General features: G+C 34.0%; 3 protein-coding genes and 1 long non-coding RNA gene across 4 annotated transcripts; 1 reads left to right on the top strand and 3 right to left on the bottom strand.

Moving 5' to 3' along the window:
- Nucleotides 1-10: 10 nt before the first annotated feature.
- Nucleotides 11-7,646, bottom strand: Npc2f (Niemann-Pick type C-2f). The gene is given in 5 exon segments (XM_070105935.1): nt 11-223; nt 324-392; nt 394-494; nt 1,311-1,418; nt 7,217-7,646. Coding segments are annotated over 5 exon segments (528 nt in total). The 5' UTR covers nt 7,371-7,646; the 3' UTR covers nt 11-127.
- Nucleotides 2,491-4,943, top strand: LOC106619600 (uncharacterized). The gene is made up of 3 exons (XR_011394954.1): nt 2,491-3,994; nt 4,066-4,715; nt 4,781-4,943. It is a non-coding gene; the product is annotated as an uncharacterized lncRNA (long non-coding RNA).
- A 25-nt stretch (nt 7,647-7,671) lies between the features above and the next one.
- Nucleotides 7,672-12,671, bottom strand: Sec10 (Exocyst complex component Sec10). The gene is made up of 7 exons (XM_014237767.3): nt 12,516-12,671; nt 11,762-12,457; nt 11,478-11,695; nt 9,532-10,125; nt 9,281-9,470; nt 8,815-9,132; nt 7,672-7,873 (listed from the first exon to the last, which is right to left on the bottom strand). The coding sequence occupies exons 1-7, from the start codon at nt 12,546-12,548 to the stop codon at nt 7,775-7,777; spliced, it is 2,148 nt and encodes a 715-aa protein (XP_014093242.3). The 5' UTR covers nt 12,549-12,671; the 3' UTR covers nt 7,672-7,774.
- A 348-nt stretch (nt 12,672-13,019) lies between these two features.
- Tsc1 (tuberous sclerosis 1 protein hamartin) lies at nt 13,020-18,231 on the bottom strand. Its single transcript, XM_014237779.3, has 10 exons — nt 18,081-18,231; nt 17,807-17,997; nt 17,485-17,741; nt 16,972-17,415; nt 16,204-16,900; nt 15,368-16,134; nt 14,704-15,301; nt 14,483-14,640; nt 13,548-13,677; nt 13,020-13,487 (listed from the first exon to the last, which is right to left on the bottom strand). Exons 2-10 carry the CDS (start codon nt 17,898-17,900, stop codon nt 13,087-13,089), a joined length of 3,546 nt encoding a protein of 1,181 aa, XP_014093254.3. The 5' UTR covers nt 17,901-17,997; nt 18,081-18,231; the 3' UTR covers nt 13,020-13,086.
- Nucleotides 18,232-18,372: the final 141 nt, after the last annotated feature.

Genomic DNA, 18,372 nt, shown 5'->3' on the forward strand with positions numbered 1-18,372 from the left:
CAAATGAGCATATAAACTTGTGCATACACACAATTCTTAAAGTACAAATTTTTTACTCAAAGTACATATATTGTTATACATATAACGCATACATATGTATGAACATGTAAATTTATTACATGAAACATTATTTTTTGGTTGTGGTTACAAGAATTGGAATTCTAAAACAAATAACTCCAGCATTGTAAGCACTTTCTGCTACCCACATCATTGTGCCGCGTATCTGTGAATAACAATGCAGTAATAAACAAAGAAATAATTAAAAATAAATTTGTAATATTTTGTAAAAGTATTCTGAAATAGATAAATATTCCAATTCCTACATTGGGCAGAGTACTGCTGACAAAAACCTCAGCAAGGTAGGATTTTCCATCGCTTTCATGAAGCAAACAGCTTTTTTTTATCTTCACAAGGATCTGGAGTAATGACGGCGTTTGTTTTAATAGCATTAAAGATCCAACGGACGTTATGCCTTAAATACAAAGTATTTTCCCCTAAAACAAAACAACATAATAAAAAATTAATAATTAAATCATAGCGTTCACACATGTCTAATGTATACGTATATGTGTATGTACATATACATACATATTAAATAATTATTTTTATACTTTCTATATGCGTTTCCATGAGTTTATGAATAGTAAAAACTAAAAAAGTTTTAATCAAAAAGAGACTTCGTTTTGGGCGAAAGATTAAAAAATCACGTTTCCAATAAGGTGTCATTCACTGTTCAGTCTATTACTAAAACTCATTATTGAACTGGAGTACATTTACTCACGCCGCCAAATTTATGATTAATTTGTAAATATATATATGTTTGCATTTATATTTATATTCAAGTGTATGTATGCATGTTTGTAGGTATTTAATTGTTTGCGCTCTAAAAAATGTACCTGGTATTGCATTTTGAAATTCACTCTACTATAAAATAAACATAAGATTGGTAATCCTGGATATTGAACTATAATCCAGTTATGTTTTATTTATATACAAATGGTTCATATTATTATTAAGTAAAATAAGCTAATTTTAAATTATAGTAATATCTATAATTTTTTTATGTTAAATTGAACTAAGATTAACAATTTAACTAAAAGCTCTTAGTTTATGCCAAAGCCAATATGTGATATACTAGCATGTCAAGCTGCTATTATTTCATAAGGGTACTAGGAAAAATTAAGTGGTATATATCTTTATAATGTTTAAAGTAAGCTTATATATATATGTATGTGTACATACATATACATGTATATGTATATATATATATACATATATGTACCTACAAGTATATATGTAATTGCACTCACCGTTGTCATCAAAAATAACTTTTACCGTCATAGTTGAACCACGAGCCATTTGGCAAGGTATAGCAGAACAGCTTGAAACACTAACATACAGTATATCATATCGAGATCCTAAAAGAAAATAGATATTTCAGATGTTAAGTGGTTTAACAGGCAATACAAATTTTAAATTATTTTATATCAGTTTGCTTATGATAATATTTTAAACTCGCGAAAATTAACCAATTTGAACAAAAATTTTAACAATTTCGTCTCAAATTTCGAACATATACTATGTATATCATAAACAAGTACATATGCATTTATGCGGTATAATATAACCTATCGCACCTTTGAATTTGTGCATAATTTTGGAACATTCATATGCAAATAAAACATAAGCTCTATTATAAATTAGCAAAACGAATCTTCTGAAGTTTTCGTATTTATTTATTTAAACGCCAATCGGCAATATATGAGATTATGAAGAGAATAAATATTTTGGAATAACTTTGGTTCACTGCCTTTTTTTTATTCAAAATTAAAAAACTTTTTAGATAAAAGTTTCATATATTGCAGATATTAAAAAAAAACCGTATCTTCATCGAAAAAATGTCTTTATTTCCGAATATGTGGTTATAATGCAAAATAATTTAAAAATAATGCAATATTTTCAAACAAAGATTAACTGTTTTTATGATTTTGTATTATACAGTTTTAGATGGCCTTCTATAGTAAGTTCGGAAAGTGTTTCCTTTTGGGTGTTTAGCTTGACCACCAGGTTTGTTTTATCATTATATTTATTCGTATATTGTATCCATGTGAATGCATGTACATGTAAACACTGATCATAAAGGGGCATACCGACAGGCAATAAAATATTACTAAAAATCTGAATTGCTAGCAATATTGCGAATGGACACTGCACATTGAAAATGTTTAGCAATTGATAAATACATTTCATGCCAACAATATTCAAAACATATTTTTGTCCTCCTTATACAATTTTTTCAACGATTCAACTCATTCATACGTGCGCTATATCAGCTCGACAAGACCTACCCGACGCCATTTCGAAAATGAATATTTCATGAGAAGGCAAATGTTCACACAAGAACATTGCCAACCTCAATGGCAATGTATTGGTCAGATGGTTAGCAATGTACATTGCTTGTGGAGATGCGGCGTAACAATTAATACTCGTATTTAAGGCTATTAAATTCAAGTAGCTAGCAATGAATAATACTGCTATAATTCTTTTTTTGTTTTCTTGATAAGCACATGTAGTAGTAGTAGCTTTTAGATGAGGAAATACGTCAACAGTAAATAATAAAGGAAATATATGTATATTCCATATACAGTATTCCGAAATAACGAATATTAGTTTTAACGAAAACTGCTTATAACGAGCAAGCAAATTTTGTTGAGTACCTTAAATAACGAACAAAGGAGATCTTTTAGTATTCAGTTTAACGAACAACATGAAAAAGACATACATACTTGTACATATGTAGAAAGAGTTAAAAAAAATAATAGTAGTGAATACAGAATATAAAACAGAACATGAAAAAAATGCAAAATAAGCAATTACTATATTAATGTTTCTTAATGATTTGTAGTTCTTTCTTTTTCAATTCCGTGTAAGAGCAAAGTAACTTTGTTGAAGAGTATGATCTTCCTATTTCGTCATTCTTAAGGCAAGATGAGGATACTTTGGTATTTTTAATTAACATTTTCATCTCTTACTCAGTGGTTTGAATGGATGGGTTGAACAAAATTTCATAGAGAAAAATTTCGGACAGTGTATTATCGAGTGGGCAATTATAAAAATATGGAATTCATAATATTTATTAACTGAACTTCAGGAAGAAGAAATCAAATGTAATCTTCGTATTCCAACGAAGCAAACGACGATTAATCAAATTTTTTAATTAGCAATAGAAACTTATATTACCAAATATGTACAAATATTTTGATCTCATGAATTTACTTTTTAAGAACATTACTTCCTTTGAGGTAACAACCAATTTCCCCAAAAGCCGGTTCTTCGGCCAAGGGCTGTTATTTCGGTGATCTAACCCTGTTTGCCGTCCTCAGAGCAACACCTACCAGCAGGATTGCTCCGTATCCTCCTCACCCGTGCTGGCATCGAAACAAACCGGGGCCCGAGGAAATCTTCTGCTGCATTTGCGTCGTATGTTGCCCCGTACTGTAGGAGTCTGCCCCCGCAATTCCATATAGTAGCGTTACCAAATACCATTACAGTGTGACTACCGCCCCAGCGGATATTACAGCTGCAATAACCACCATCTACACCCTCACCCCCAGGATTCCCACTAAACACCCGAGACAAACCCGTCCAGAGCAAGATCGAGGAGATAGTTGCATTTATGAGAAGCGAACGAGTATCGATAGCTGCGGTCCAAGAAACCAAATTAAACAGTCGGTCAGATCTTCTGAGTTGTGCAGGTTTCAACGTTATACGTAAATATCAACAGCGAGATAATAACGGAGGCCCATCCTTCATACTACACAACACCATGCAATATCGTCTAATCGATGGTGACATCGTCCGCAGGGATACTACCCTAGAATGTCAGGATGTAGCTATCCAGTCACGCGTTGACAGGGAGATTCAGAGTTTCATCAAAAAGGCAAAATCGTCCAAATCCATTGGCCCTGATGGAATCGATGGCATGTGCTTAAAAGTAAAGTTCTCTATCTATCTATCTCTCCGACCTTTCTCGCTTCTATTCTGCAACCTCCACTTAATTCACAGCGACCATATTCACAAACTGGATGCAGGAGTACAAACTGGATCTAAACATTACAGTCGATGACGTTAAAATTCCGACGGTTAATAACAACGAGCACCTCTCCAAGCAGTTTCTGCTAGGATATTGTCGCAGAAACAACCCCTGTAGTCGTCTGCTTGAAGAGGAACCGCCTCCCAGGAACATCAAGAGGTCCTTCTTTGATTACGTCGACGACATTGGACAGTACACCGACCAGACTTCGGGCTCAACTAACTTCAGACATGCACTGACCGTAATTTACAGCGGATTCATCAACACCTTCACCGACTCCCTCTCGGTGAATGCCGCACTTGGAGTCAAACCACCACCCATCGCAGACAAAGAGCTCGAGTTGCCACGAAAGTCTGGAGTGACCTTTCCGCAACTTCGTTCTGGATACTGTAGCAGCTTAAACTCCTACTTATCCAGAATCGACCCCGACATACCAAATATATATCCAGCATGCAATGAGTCTCCGCATGACACTAACCACCTCTTTACATGCCCAACGAATCCTACTCATCTAACACCTTTCTCCCTATGGTCCGACCCCGTTGAAACAGCTCGTTTCCTGGGCTTCCCGTTAGATGACCGGGACGACAACCAAACTGAAACTTACCACCAAAAATAACAGGTAACGTGCATAAACGCTTTGAACTGTTAAACAAATAATTCAACAAACAATGTTTTGATCTGCAGTTTTCGGATACATTACTTATTTATATTGAAAAACATACCTCGCTAATTATGTACTCGAATTAACGAAAAATTCGATATAACGAACTGTCCTGGCTATCTATAATTTTCTCCATCAATGTATGTATGTATATGTTCTATATTTTAACTTTTAAAATAAACTCTACAAACAATAGCAAAGATTTTTAAATAGCTGATATCAATGACCAAATTTTTGTCTTGAGTGTGAGACATTATCTTTTCGGTAAGTTTTATAATAAAGCCAAAAATAATTTAATTATTAATAACAGATAAAACTACAGTGGTCGCCAAATAATGAAAACCTTAATATTTTGCATACAAACATGGCTAAATCGGCTCAGCTCGTTACGCTGATCATACTTGTATATAGATAAATACTTTGTAGGTTCAGCGACGTCTCCTTTTTGATATATGTATAATCGTTTGTAACACTCAAAAGGAGACGTAATGCGTAAAAAATATATTAATATACTCTGTTCAGGGTATAAAAAGGGGACAATATCTATGTATGCATGTGTGTAATCGAAGCGTAATAGCAATGTCGTCTTAACTAAAGAAATTCCCACAGCTTTGTATCATAAATCACATGTATACCACTTGAAAATTTCCGTAATTCTTCACTTCGTACGTATATACAATATAGGCATATGTATGTACTCGTATGTGCATACGTATAAATTGAAAATGTTTATGAAATTACTGTTAGTCTTCAGATAGATCAATTTTGATGGCAATTAAACGATAATGCTTCATCATTGCCGATATTACAACTGATTATGCGAACACAAAATATAGGTTTGAATTTTAAGCGTGAACATTTTTCAAATTGAGTGATTCGTGAAGAGGATTATTAGAACGCATTTTAAATCTTTGGAATATGAACATCGTTTAATTTGGAGGTGATATTTTGTACAGAATTTTCATAGTAGTTGAAAATCTCAAAAAAAAGTTATCAACCTTTGGAATTTGGATAAATTTCATTTATTACACTCCTTCTAAGTTTTGATGTTTGATGTATGGTGTCGTTTGTCTTAGCGCTTTCATATTTATACCCTGAATAGGGATATTCCCTGATACCATAAGTTGGCCACGAAGCTTGTAACACCCAAAAGGAAACGAAGAATTCCCTATAAAGTATATATATAACTGATTAGCGTGACTAGCTGAGTCGATTTAGCCCTGCCCCTCTGTCTGCCTGCACATACGCAAACTAGTCCCTCAGTTTTCAGATATTCAGGGGTGTTGTGGAATTCAAGACAGATTTGCGTAGTTGTCAGAATTGCAAACCAATTCTGATTTTGAATGGTGTCACAGAATCTGATTGGATTTGCGTCTTTTCGAACATATGCAAAACCAATATTCGAATCAGCTGTCTACTAATGTGACAAAATTTTCAAATGAATAAATTAGAAAGCGTGTTATACATTTGAAATGCTGAATGAAGCCTACTAAAGTTTACAATGAGTTCCGCTGTTTTAGCTTTTATTTTATTTAAAGAAAAAAAGCAACGAAAAAAATAAAAGGAATATATTAAAAGAGCACAGTAATCCACTTGATGCACCACGAGAGTCGCATGTGAAATTTGGCTTGCATTTACTTGTATGTTTGTATACATGCTTACTTTACAGATTTATATCACATTATCGACTGAATAAAGACGCATTTGGGTGTTAAATTATGTTACGTTTTGTAAATTCTCTTAAAATATCTTGATTTTTTCCTTAAACTCGATAATTATGACATTTTTTGTTTTATTCTTATGTTTTCCCCTATAGAAATAACGATAAATTAAATCGTAACAATAATATAAATTATTTTCTTAACTTACATTTCAAATCTGTCAGCAAAAATCCTCTTGCTTTGTTTCTGATAAGAAAACCGATAAAATTGGTTTTCGTGATACCCAAAACCGATACAAATTCTGTTTCGAACGTCAAACCAATAATATCTGAATTCATGACACCTACTACATTTTTTTATCGGTTTCAATTCTGATTCCGACAACTGTCAGATTCTACAACATCCCTGATTGTCTTGAAATTTTGCACACGTTGTTTTCTCACCAAGAAGTTGCTCATATCGGACTACTAGCAGCTATACCTGCCATACAAACTAATCAATCAGAATCAAGTCTTTTTATGAAAACCTTTTTTATTTGGCAAGATGTTTTCACGAGATTCAGCATGTCTTATTCTTCAAGGCTATGATAAATTCTTTAAACAAAATGTTCAGATCAGACAACTTTAGCATATAGCTGCCATACAAACTAAAATATCGCGTCTGTACGAACTATGTTAGTAATCAAAATACTAAAAATTAATTTTAACCGAAAATTTATACATAAATAGTAATACTTGTATGTTTATAAATCTAGAGATGCTTATTAATGCATTGTCAAAAACCGTTATCTACACTTACCGCAGTCTTCAAAGGGTAGAGTACGCAAGCTTAATAATTTTCTAAAAACTTCTTTTGGTGCATTTTGAACATCTATTGATCTTCTATCTGTAAATGTCAGCCAAAATATATTACTTAGATATATTAATTTTAAGTAAAAGAATTCAACGCGCATTTCTAATTGCTTGTCGGTACCGATGTCAATAATTTGTTGTCGATGAAGAAGCGTCCAGTTTTTACTTAACAAAACGTATAATGCTTGTATTGCGTTCAATATATAACTGGCGAAAGTAATCTGATTAGGCAGAGAGTAGCACCTGATACGGTAGCGGAATTTCTAACGACTTCATTTGATTAAACGTTTCGTAATTTTTGCTTTCTTTCTAACACTAATGCAATTAATTCATTCTTCTTTTGTTAATTGAGCGACGTAAATGTAAATAAAAATAATTTTAAATAACTTACCAATTCCAACGTTGATTATATGATATTAATTTTTATTTTAATATATTTTGTTATTGCTATAAATATTTTGATTACAGTGCTTGTAGATAATACATAATAGTACATACTGACGACTCATTCCATAATGCCCTTAAGATAATTGGTGTTCTTAATAAATCTAAAATCGGCGCGTAGCTGAATAAATTGTCGCACAACTGATTTGTCCAAGTAGTTCTGAAATGAAGAATACATGATATGTAATAGGTGCAACGTATTCACTTGTTGTTAGATTAAAAGTAAAGATAATTTCGTTATTCGAAGGGATTATGGGTTATCAGAGCCGAGTGCGTAGAAAAGCTACTTAAGTCAACTATGTGTCATGTACTGATTTGTTGATTTAATCAAAATATTTCTTAGGATATTTAAAAAAAAGAATTAGTTTTACCTATAATCGATTAATTGGAATTGCATCATAAATATAAAATGTTATGAATCACGTATGAATAATTAAACTCCCTTGATATGAAATTTGAAAAATAAATATATTTTATAGTAAAGCATACTTTTTCAAGCAAAATCTTTTCTTCTAAGAACAGTAAAAGTATATATATATTTTTAATACCATTTTATTAGCTTGAGTTGTATGTATGTAATGGAATCTTAGAGCTCAATTTTCACCGGTTTCCAGAAGTCTGATCAACTTGAAACTTTGCAGGCGTGTTAAGGACCGATGACAATGCAATAATTTGATAACAGTTTCCCATTACTTTAAAGTTGGGCGTAACCCCGCCCCTAAATGGTTTAATGTATATATCTTCCAAACCGCTAAGGCTAACTCAACCAAATTTGCTGAGAGAAAGTCCTTTTGGCCCTTTTTCATACGCTGTGGGCAAAATCAGATAACAACCACGCCCACTCCCCATATAACAATTATGTTAAAATATACTAAAAGTGCGATAACTGACGAAATAAATGCGTCATAAGCATTAATTTTCAGAAATAAGATGGTAGGGAAGAGCTTTATAGGAGGAGATTTAAAAATTCTTTTAAAAGGTGTTTTTTTAGTTTTTTTTTTAAACTATACTTTTTTATCTCTCACCCACACCTTACAGCATTTTTTATTTTTTATAGTTAAATTTAAAATAAATTTAAAACTTTTGTCATGATTTACTCACCAAAGTCTCTCCAGTGCAAACTTCTTGCAAATTTTCCGGTTTCACAAGTAAAAGGTTGCATAATGCGTGTAGGATATCGAATAGTTGTGTAACTAACGGATTTTCCAATTCTCGTATACATTTGCGATATTCATTTACATCACAGATGGCGCACATGGCACCCGCTGTATTATACTGCATAGTTTGTAAATGATCAAAAATTACACGATGAAAACGCACACCAACTTCATGTAAAATATTTTGCAAGTTATCACCATCAACACAGCGTTTAGCCTGCTTTAATGCGGGTTGCAAATTTTGAACAACTTGCAGACAAGCCTAAAAAAACATAATACAAATAAAGTAAATATGTATGTATAAGTTCACAGAGTAACGGAGTTATAAATTTGAAACAGATCTCAGTAATAAATAAACTAACACTGAAATATGTATACTATTTAATAATGTACTTTTATAGTTGACTCACCGCTGATGAGATTGTGTCCATATCCGTTTCAGGCTTGTAATCAGTTTTCTTTTGCTCGCTTTGTAAATATAATTTAACCCAACTGATTATAGCATTGATAGATCGTTCGAGCCCCTGATCTAACGTTTTTTCAATTTGCTCCATTAACAAACGCCTTTTGAACATAAAATCCGAATATTTTGGAGTGTTACTGCAATATACATAAACATATTTAATCCCTTGCAATTGAGTTCAAATTTAAATGTGCTTACATAATACAAGGGATAACTGAGCTATTCGAGAGTTTTTCCAACAAATGCACAATTATATTGGTTTTTTGTACCACATCGAAAAAATAAAGTTGTGGAAAGGTTTTACCTTCTACTATCGGTATCGCCTGCAGACCCAGTTCGAGTGCATACACTACATGTTCATGCATAAGGAAACGTAATAAAATATCATTTAATTTAATTACGTTGGTGGGTAATTCGATCGCGGTGGAAAGTAGACGACAACGTTTAAGTGCAGCCTTGGCCTCCTGCAGCATATTTATAGCTAACTCCTCGCAAAGGAATGTCTCGCCGCCATAGTCTTCAATCTGAGCTATATTGATATTAGCTCGTGTACCTATTAATGCCTGCATATCACGCCTTAGTTCCTGAAAACGTTCTGTTGGCTTTTTTTGATGCTTTTTATTGACATAAAATCGTTCCAATTCAGTTGAGCATTTTGTTGTTAGGCACCTTGACTCCACTTCCACATAATTTGCCAAATGTTTTGTGAAAATTTGTTGGGTCAACTTTTGCAGTAGATCGTCGTCTATCGTAGACATATAAATTTGTAGATCTAAAGATAATTTCAACGTTCTGCCATATGAAAATAACCATTAATTTACATTAGGAATTATTAAAAATTATACGTGCCATTTAAACATTAAAAACAATTAAGGTAAGTAACAACTTACAAGGATCAAAACTTTAAATTAAGAAATGTATTGAAAAGTTCAACTTCATCGTTCGACGAAATGGTGAATGGATTACAATCAAATTTGGTATCATATTAACTTGTTTTGAAAGTCATAGACTCACTTAGTATTATTACTATATTTTACTTCCCGTCAGCGAACATTATACTAAAGTAATTGGGGGTATAGAAATGTAAGTGCTGATTGCATTAATTTTGGCATTGCTCATGTATACTTAAGAACCGGTATATGGGGGCTTGAATATTTATGGTCCAATTTTGACAATTTTACACTTGAGATGGCACACCTCAAAGGAAATATTCGTGCAAATTTTTATCCCGATATATGAATTTGTGCTTGATTTGTATATTGGAAAGTGAAAAAATCAGATGGAATTTCTATTTGTATTCTATGGGAAGTAGGCGTGGTTTCTGTCCGATTCCGCCCATTGTAGCACCTCTAAATGGAAATGTTAAAATAATTATGTACCAAATTTTATTGAAATTGGTGCAGTAGGTTCGAAGATATGGGACTTCATCCAAATGTGGCCGGTGCCACACTTTGAAAAAATTTTTAAACCACATATGCCACTCATTATTTCGATTTGTAGTACCAAATTACTGTTTTGTATCTTAATTTGCGGAAATTTATAGGTTTTCGACTAATGGCGTTTTCACTATTTTGCCAGAAACCCGCGTACTAAATTTCGTTAAGATATCTCAATTACTTTTACTCAAGTTATCGCTTGCACAGACGGACAGACGTACAGATAGTCAGTCATTTATATATACATAACTCTATATCTACCTCGGTTAGTTTTAGGTGATACAAACAACCGTTAGATGAACAAAGCTATTATACTCTGAGGCAACATGTTGTAAGAGTATAAAAACAAGAAACAGCGTTAACTACGGTTGAACCAAAGCTATAATATCAATACAAAAACTGTCATACAATCTTGTTTTTGATCGAGCAATTTGTATAGCAGCTACATATATGCTACAGTGGTTCGATCTGAATCATTTTTTCAGAGATTGTATCGTTAATATAATATAATAATGAATAATAATTTAAGCCAATTTTTTTGGACTCAGCTCGTCATACTGATTATTTATACACATTTATAGGGCCTCCGACGTTTCTTTCTGGATGTTACAAACTTAATAAATTCTGTTCATTGTATAAATACTTATGGTATATATACATATATAAGAATCATAAATATGACTCTACTATTTAAATAAAAATCCTTACCTTGAATACAATTCATAAAGTGTTCGTAAATATTTCTCCTCGTCCTTTTTATCATCCAATTTCGTTAGAGCATACTGATTTAGCTTTAACTGGTAAATGTTGAGAATAAACTTCGACATGACTTGGGCTGGATTGGCAAATACTTTTTTTATAATCTCATAATGATGTTTACACATAGGCGTTATTCCTATAAATATATCTTTTCCGCCATAGGGAGTCTGTAGCGAATATAAATTGTTTAAAACTCTTCATAAATATCTACAAATGAGAATCAATCAACTTACCATTTGGCTTTGTTCTATATAGGCATCGATGCATTGTGTATAGCCCTTGAATTGAGATAAAATCTGCGCCAGCTTTTTCATTTTTTCAATATCTTCACACTTTTGTGCTGTTGCAAATTCTTCAATAAGACGGCGCTCTACGTCATCATACATTTTTTCGATTTTCCTTTTCGAATCGGCAAACTTTTCTATTGGCAAATCTTGTGATATTGCGTAAAGTTTTTGGATCACATCTGCAGCTTCGAAAAGCCGTGCAGAATCGGAGAATATATCGTTTAGTATGGGCCCAGGAATGAGAAACTCAGACATATGGTTCAAAAGTTTTTGAGCCTCTACAGTGCGACTACGAGGCGTATTCACATTTTCTAGTTGTTCACCAAGGTGTATGATTTTACCTGCTACAGAATTGATTTTCTCGTCTAATTGACCAAACCAGTCTATTGCGACTTGATGACGTTCCTGCAGTTTACATATTTGTTTTGTGTGTGTTAATTGTTCTTGCCGAAGTGACTCTTCTAGCCGTTCGCATTTCACCTGTTGTTTTTCTTGTAAAATTTTCATATCTTTTATAGTTTGTATAAAAGTTTCATGAAGTGCTACAGGATTGAAATCATCCGCACTTTTGCCACTGATGCCAACTTCATTATTAATTCGCCAAGTGAGTCGTTCAATAAATTCCGACACTTCAAATGGCTCCTAATAAATATAAACATTATACAGAGTGGAAATTTTAAAATTATAACAGTTATTTTACCTGCTCAAACTCATCCATATATTGTGCTAACATTCTGGTGTGCTTATGTCGTTTACAAAGCACTAATAATAGTATTTAAATAATCAACAACAGTGTTTGATTTTTTTTACGCCCTTTTCGTCTTACGTTGTGACGCCAGGCAGCGTAAATATTTGTAATCAGCTGATTAATGTTACCATACTATAAAAATGTAGTTGAGAATTGTTATATTTTTCGGGATTAGAATTAAGTTCCATAGTAACCATTTTTATGTATCGAATTAAAAAAATAAAATTTAGAAAATAATTAATCTGATAATGTCAGTTAATTCGTACTCATCACCCAAAAATATTTCATTATCTAATTTCTGACCAATAAATAACATTCATATTATCATACAGGGTATAAAATTCAATTCCATATTGAAAGATGCTTTAAGAATTCCTAATACTTACCGCACATGCATGATTTTTGTAAATAGGTTTTGCTATTTATAATAAAAATATAAATAAAAGAGGATATTGCTTAGATTTGAACCGCCGTAATACTGCGATTATAATTTAATATTCTCTTTACTAATTTTTTATCTTTGCTATTGTTGCAAATGTACATGTGGATGAATATGACTTCTTTTTCCACTCAATGATTCGTAGTTTTGTGCCTGAGCTGAGGCGGTCGATGACACTGCTGCTGCCGCTGCAGTACTTGTACTAGCTATAATATTGATGGCACTAGCTACAGCGGTCGACGAGGCCGTCATTGCAGAACTAGCCAAATCTGGTGCTGGTAAACATTTCCCTTCAATAATGTTCGCACTACCCCTGACAGCACCAGCGGAAATTCCATTTCCACCACCGCTTACCTCAATTGTTGGTGTTTCAACTAATTGATGCAAATTTCGCAGCTCCGTTGAACGTAAGCTTGCCGACAGACTTTCACTCGATGCTAATGAGGTGGATAAAGGTGAGTTTCGATCCATCGACGAAGCTATATCTGTTACAAAAGAGTAAGTTGAAGGTGTTTTTATAAGTAAAATTGAATTAATATACTTACCGGTTTTATCAGTGTCTGGAGAGCAAGTAGTTAGGAATACTCCACCCTGTGGTTTGTACACCGACATCATAATCTTTTCTTCCATTTGCATTATAATGATTTTCTGTACATCGTACTTCTTGCTGAGCGACTAGAATTCGAATTATAATAGATAATTATCGAAGAAATTTTAGTATTATACATTAATATATTCGTATGTATAAAGTTATATAAATGTCTAACAAGAAAAAACGTTAATTTCGGCTGTTCCCACGACAGTAGGATTTACGTAACCGGAACGGACTCAGGATTTTATTCGCTACAACAACAACAAAAACCTTGTACAGATGCATTACTTATAGCATAAAAGGGCATAAAAAGGTATTTATATTGATTTTGACCGAAACAATATGTTCGAAAATTTTAGCGTTGTCTTGGACAATAATCCATGCCAAACTTCTTCGTGAAGATATCTTGCCAAATAAAAAAGTTTTTATACAATGGCTGCATTTTGATTCATTGCTGCATCATGGTACCATTGTCTTAGATAATAATTCATGCCAAATTTCGTTAAGATATCTGAACAATTAAAAAAGTTTTCTATACAATGACTGGATTTTTATCGATTAGTTTGTTTGGCTGCTATATGCTATAATAATCCAATATGGACAATTTCTTAGGCGTATGCCAAATTTCAGGTCGATATCCTTAAAACTGAGGGGTCAGTTCAAGTATATATATAAATAGATGGACATGGCTATACCGACTTAGCTCATCATGGTGATCATTTATATATATATATTTTTTTAAGGCTTTACGACGTTTCCTTCTGGGTGACTCAAACTATGTGGCAAACTTAATATACCCTGTTCATTAACATATTTGTCTAATTCGGTATGTTATGAAACGGCGCGGAAACATTAAAAATAAATATTTTATAAAAATTTCATAAAAACCTTAAACATTTCATCGTATTCGTCCTTTACTGTTTTTAACAATCGCTTTTGATCTGTGATAACTTTATCGCTGCTCTGAAGCTGCGCTTGTAGCTCGTTAATTTTATGTTTAGCACTATCCAATTGAGAAGTTTTTTCCTCTAAAATGTGACGCAAATCTATAGTAAAGTCAAAAATTATTTATTTACGATATGTAGTTTTAGGTAGAAAAATTGGTTTACCTTTCAATTCTTTATTGTAGTTCGTTTGAAGCATATGGAATTCTTCGTCGCGTGCCTTGAAATTATCTATTTCTGAGAATTTATCGCGGCACTTTATTTGCACCTCACTCATAACTATAAATTCTGACTCTAGTCGCGCCAATTCCTGCTTACATTGAACACCCATTTCAGCTTGCTGTTGTGCGAGTTGTAACTCTGAAGTTAGATTGAATATATGACCACGCAAAGATTCCAGTTCGTACGTGTCACCTTTTCTGTTTGCCAGCTCTTCTTTCAGACGTGCTAGTAAATTTTCATTGGTCTGTCGAAGGCACTCGTTTCGCTCTATTTCCCTTTGGTATTTCAACTTGATCTGCGTCAATTCGTCATCATACAACTGTTCACGATTATTATGTTGCTTTGTGTTCTTTTCAATTTGCCGCACCAATTCCATGTTCTTAGCCATGATACTTTTCACCTGCTCACGCAAGCGATCGCGTTCCATTTCCACACTACGCTTATCACGACTTCGTCCCATTAAACGCCGGTTCCTCTCCGCATGCATTTCTCGGCGATGACGTTCATATTGCAGCTGTAAGCAAATAAGCTGGAATTGTTCCTGCAAAATGATTACAAAATTGCATTTAAATAGTTACCAATTTATAAAAGTTTTCAACAAGCTCACCTGATCTAAGCCATTTATCATTTCATTTGTATCTTTTGATCGAATCGTACGCGAAACGTACAAGTCGAGTGTCTCCTGTGGGCCCAATATATTTGGTTCATTTTTTTTACGTAGGTTAACACTTTCCAATAGCATTTGAAACAAAGAATATTCATAATTTTGTTGCACGAACTCTATTGTCTGCGTCGAAACGTTATTGCGGATATTAACTCTATCGACAGTGTCAAGTATGTGCTCTTGTTTAGTCGGTATATCCAACATTTTTCCACTTTTTTGCAAACGATGCTGTGAGTTGTCCGACTTTAAAGCGTTTTTGGATAATTCCGCATCAACATCATTGAAGGTTTGATGTAATAGCAGATTTATAGATGGGCACGATCTTGCTCGCCGGAAAGTTCCAAAATCAGCTACATCGGCTTCCGTTTCTTCAGTAAATCGGATACGACGTCCAATGCCATTCGCAAGTAAGAGTTGCACAGATCGACTTGTCGGTATTTGAAGTCCACCTTCGGTACACATTGATCGATCTGTTTCGTTGCAATCGCTACAAATTTTTGTAATATTCTCCAGTGTCGGATACGTGGATATTGGGGTTGGTACCAACGATCCGGACTGCGTGAAAATGTTTTGTGTAGGTGTAGGTGTTACTGATGGGGTTGGCGTTTGAGTCGATGTAGGGGTGGGGGTGTGTGTCGGAACAGCTGACATGCGCAACTGGTTGCTTCTGGTCATATCATGCATATCAGTGTCGGGCGTTCCACATTTAGCTAAATTAATACATAAATAAATTATATACCACCTTTTCAAACAGAACATAATTTGCTTTAAATACTTACAATTTTTTTCGTTGGGTGAACGTAAAGGTCTTGGTTGTTTGGCCAACATTGTATCTATTGTTTGAAATGGACTATTAGAACGACTACGGTCTAGTACGATTTGTTGTAATTTTCTATCGTATGTAGACACGCGGGTCACAACTCGTGTATTAACCTCCTGCTCAATTATCGTAGTCGTCGTTGCAGCGGAACCGCCATCGGCTGCTAAGTCAGGGAAATTAAATTGATTTTGATTTTCTTTTCGCAGAGGAGAAGATGGTTGACTAGCAAAAATTACACACGCTGCTTGGGGATTTGCCAGATGCTGTTTAAATTCTTTCATAGGTGTAGTCTCCGGTGTGGCTTCCACAGCGGCTTCAGGTGGTGATGAACCTGTGAGGCCTGTAATTTGGTTGGTTATTTTTGAAGCAGCCGCGTTCGCAGAGGGCAACGGTAACATATAAGAAGGCGTGGGTGTTAATGGCATTGGTCCGGATGCTGTTATATCGCTATAAGGGCTCCAAATTGGACCACCACTCGTACTTCTATTTGCATCATAATTATGTTGCCACATTGGACCGTTGTTACTGCGTATTTGATCCATATTGTACGCAGAGCTGCTATCACTGCTTCTTTTCACCTCCAAGGTAAATCGGTCCTCACAATGTGTATCCAGGAGCCCTCTTAACAATGCGTCCATTTGTGTCGAATTGAAATCCTTCGCATGTAGTAAGTGGACATTCAAAAATTAATAAAAATTTAATGAACGCATAACTATGTATTATATACCTGATGAAACATTGGTAGCGACAATCTTGCGCACTCTTCTACAACGTCATGAGGTTCTTTTTCTTTAAACCGATTGACTTGATTGACTTCACTTTCCATTGTCGCTGTTACTAACATTGGATTCATGCGTACGGTCTCCAGCAATGGCTCGATTGTGTGATGAAAAATTGCACCTTTTTCTTTTTTAACAAAATCACTTAAAAATGCCATAAAGTTACAAGGATACATTCCGTAGAGGCGATTAAATAATATTTGAAGCCCCAATTGAAGATGAACAAGCTTGTCACCATGGGTATGTTTTTGGTGTTGGAAATTCCACGAAGCTAAATGGCCAAACACTTCAAACAACTCACCGAAGAGGTTTGGAACTAAGTTAGGTATAATTGGTAGCAACGTTATTATACAAAGCAATGCGCTCATTAGTGGCACTATTCTTTCTTCAGTCTGTATAAGTAAAATTTATCATATCACATATTAGAATTGTATCTAAATCAATAGTGTTAAATTTTTTACCATTAACAGCTTAAAGATATCCTTTATAAGGCGGTGTTTTTCAATTTTGAATAACCAAGTTGGATTGTTGCGTACAACAAAAAATAATAATTTCAGCGCCTGTAGACGATGCGTTTGCAATTTAAGCCATTCAGAAACCCTGTCAAAAATGAATATATCATGTGGCGGCTGCACTTTGACCAAAACCTCCATAATTCGTTGGGAACCTGTTTTATAATAATACTCCATCATGTAGTGCACGGGCCATGTTTCTTTATCTACGAAGAGATGGAATCAAATAAGTTAGAAACCAAAATATTGTAAATGTGTAGAACAGTCTCACTCTGTGTAAACAATTCCACAAGTTTTCGTTTGGACTCCTCGCACTCATGAGTTTGATTGGACTCCAAGTCGGCAAACACTTTTTCCACATTCATACTAATTGTTGACGTTAATTCCTATTAGCTGCGGCTTTACAACTTTGGTATTTTAATCCGACTACGATTGTTCATCTACTTCCTGTTTAATTGTATCCTACATAATTGTAAACATTTACAAACATATATGTATATCTGCGCATATTGGCAATAGTAATACTCTTCAAATATTTTAATTACATTCGGTAGTTCCGTCATATCCTCCAGAAGTTTGGATTTAGATTTACATTTAGATCATGCAGAAAATCACTCCCAAAACCTCATTTTAACTTTTTATTCACCAACAGCAGAGAACAGTATAGCGAATTAAAGAGGAAGAACTAATTACCAAAGAACATAGAAAACAGATTTTGCAAATGTCATATGAAGATAAGCAGAGAATGTAAATCAGAGGAAATGTTCAACTAGCGACGAACGGGAGAATTGTCAAAACCTAACAAATTACCAAGAGCGTGTTTCACCACATCTGGCT

Source organism: Bactrocera oleae, chromosome 2 (genome assembly GCF_042242935.1).
Source record: "Bactrocera oleae isolate idBacOlea1 chromosome 2, idBacOlea1, whole genome shotgun sequence".
Classification (NCBI taxonomy): Eukaryota; Metazoa; Arthropoda; class Insecta; order Diptera; family Tephritidae; genus Bactrocera; species Bactrocera oleae.

Bases quoted from the DNA above. Each gene is read 5' to 3' on its own strand.
- Tsc1 (XM_014237779.3), bottom strand. From the start codon at position 17,900: ATGAATGTGGAAAAAGTGTTTGCCGACTTGGAGTCCAATCAAACTCAT. The intron at 17,742-17,806 runs GTGAGACTGTTC...ATCTCTTCGTAG, and splicing joins TGTGGAATTGTTTACACAGA to ATAAAGAAACATGGCCCGTG. The intron at 16,135-16,203 runs GTAAGTATTTAA...GTATTAATTTAG, and splicing joins TTCACCCAACGAAAAAAATT to CTAAATGTGGAACGCCCGAC.
- Sec10 (XM_014237767.3), bottom strand. From the start codon at position 12,548: ATGTTAGCACAATATATGGATGAGTTTGAGCAG. The intron at 12,458-12,515 runs GTAAAATAACTG...TATATTTATTAG, and splicing joins ATATGGATGAGTTTGAGCAG to GAGCCATTTGAAGTGTCGGA. The intron at 7,874-8,814 runs GTGAGTAAATCA...TCTTCATTTCAG, and splicing joins TTTGCACTGGAGAGACTTTG to AACTACTTGGACAAATCAGT.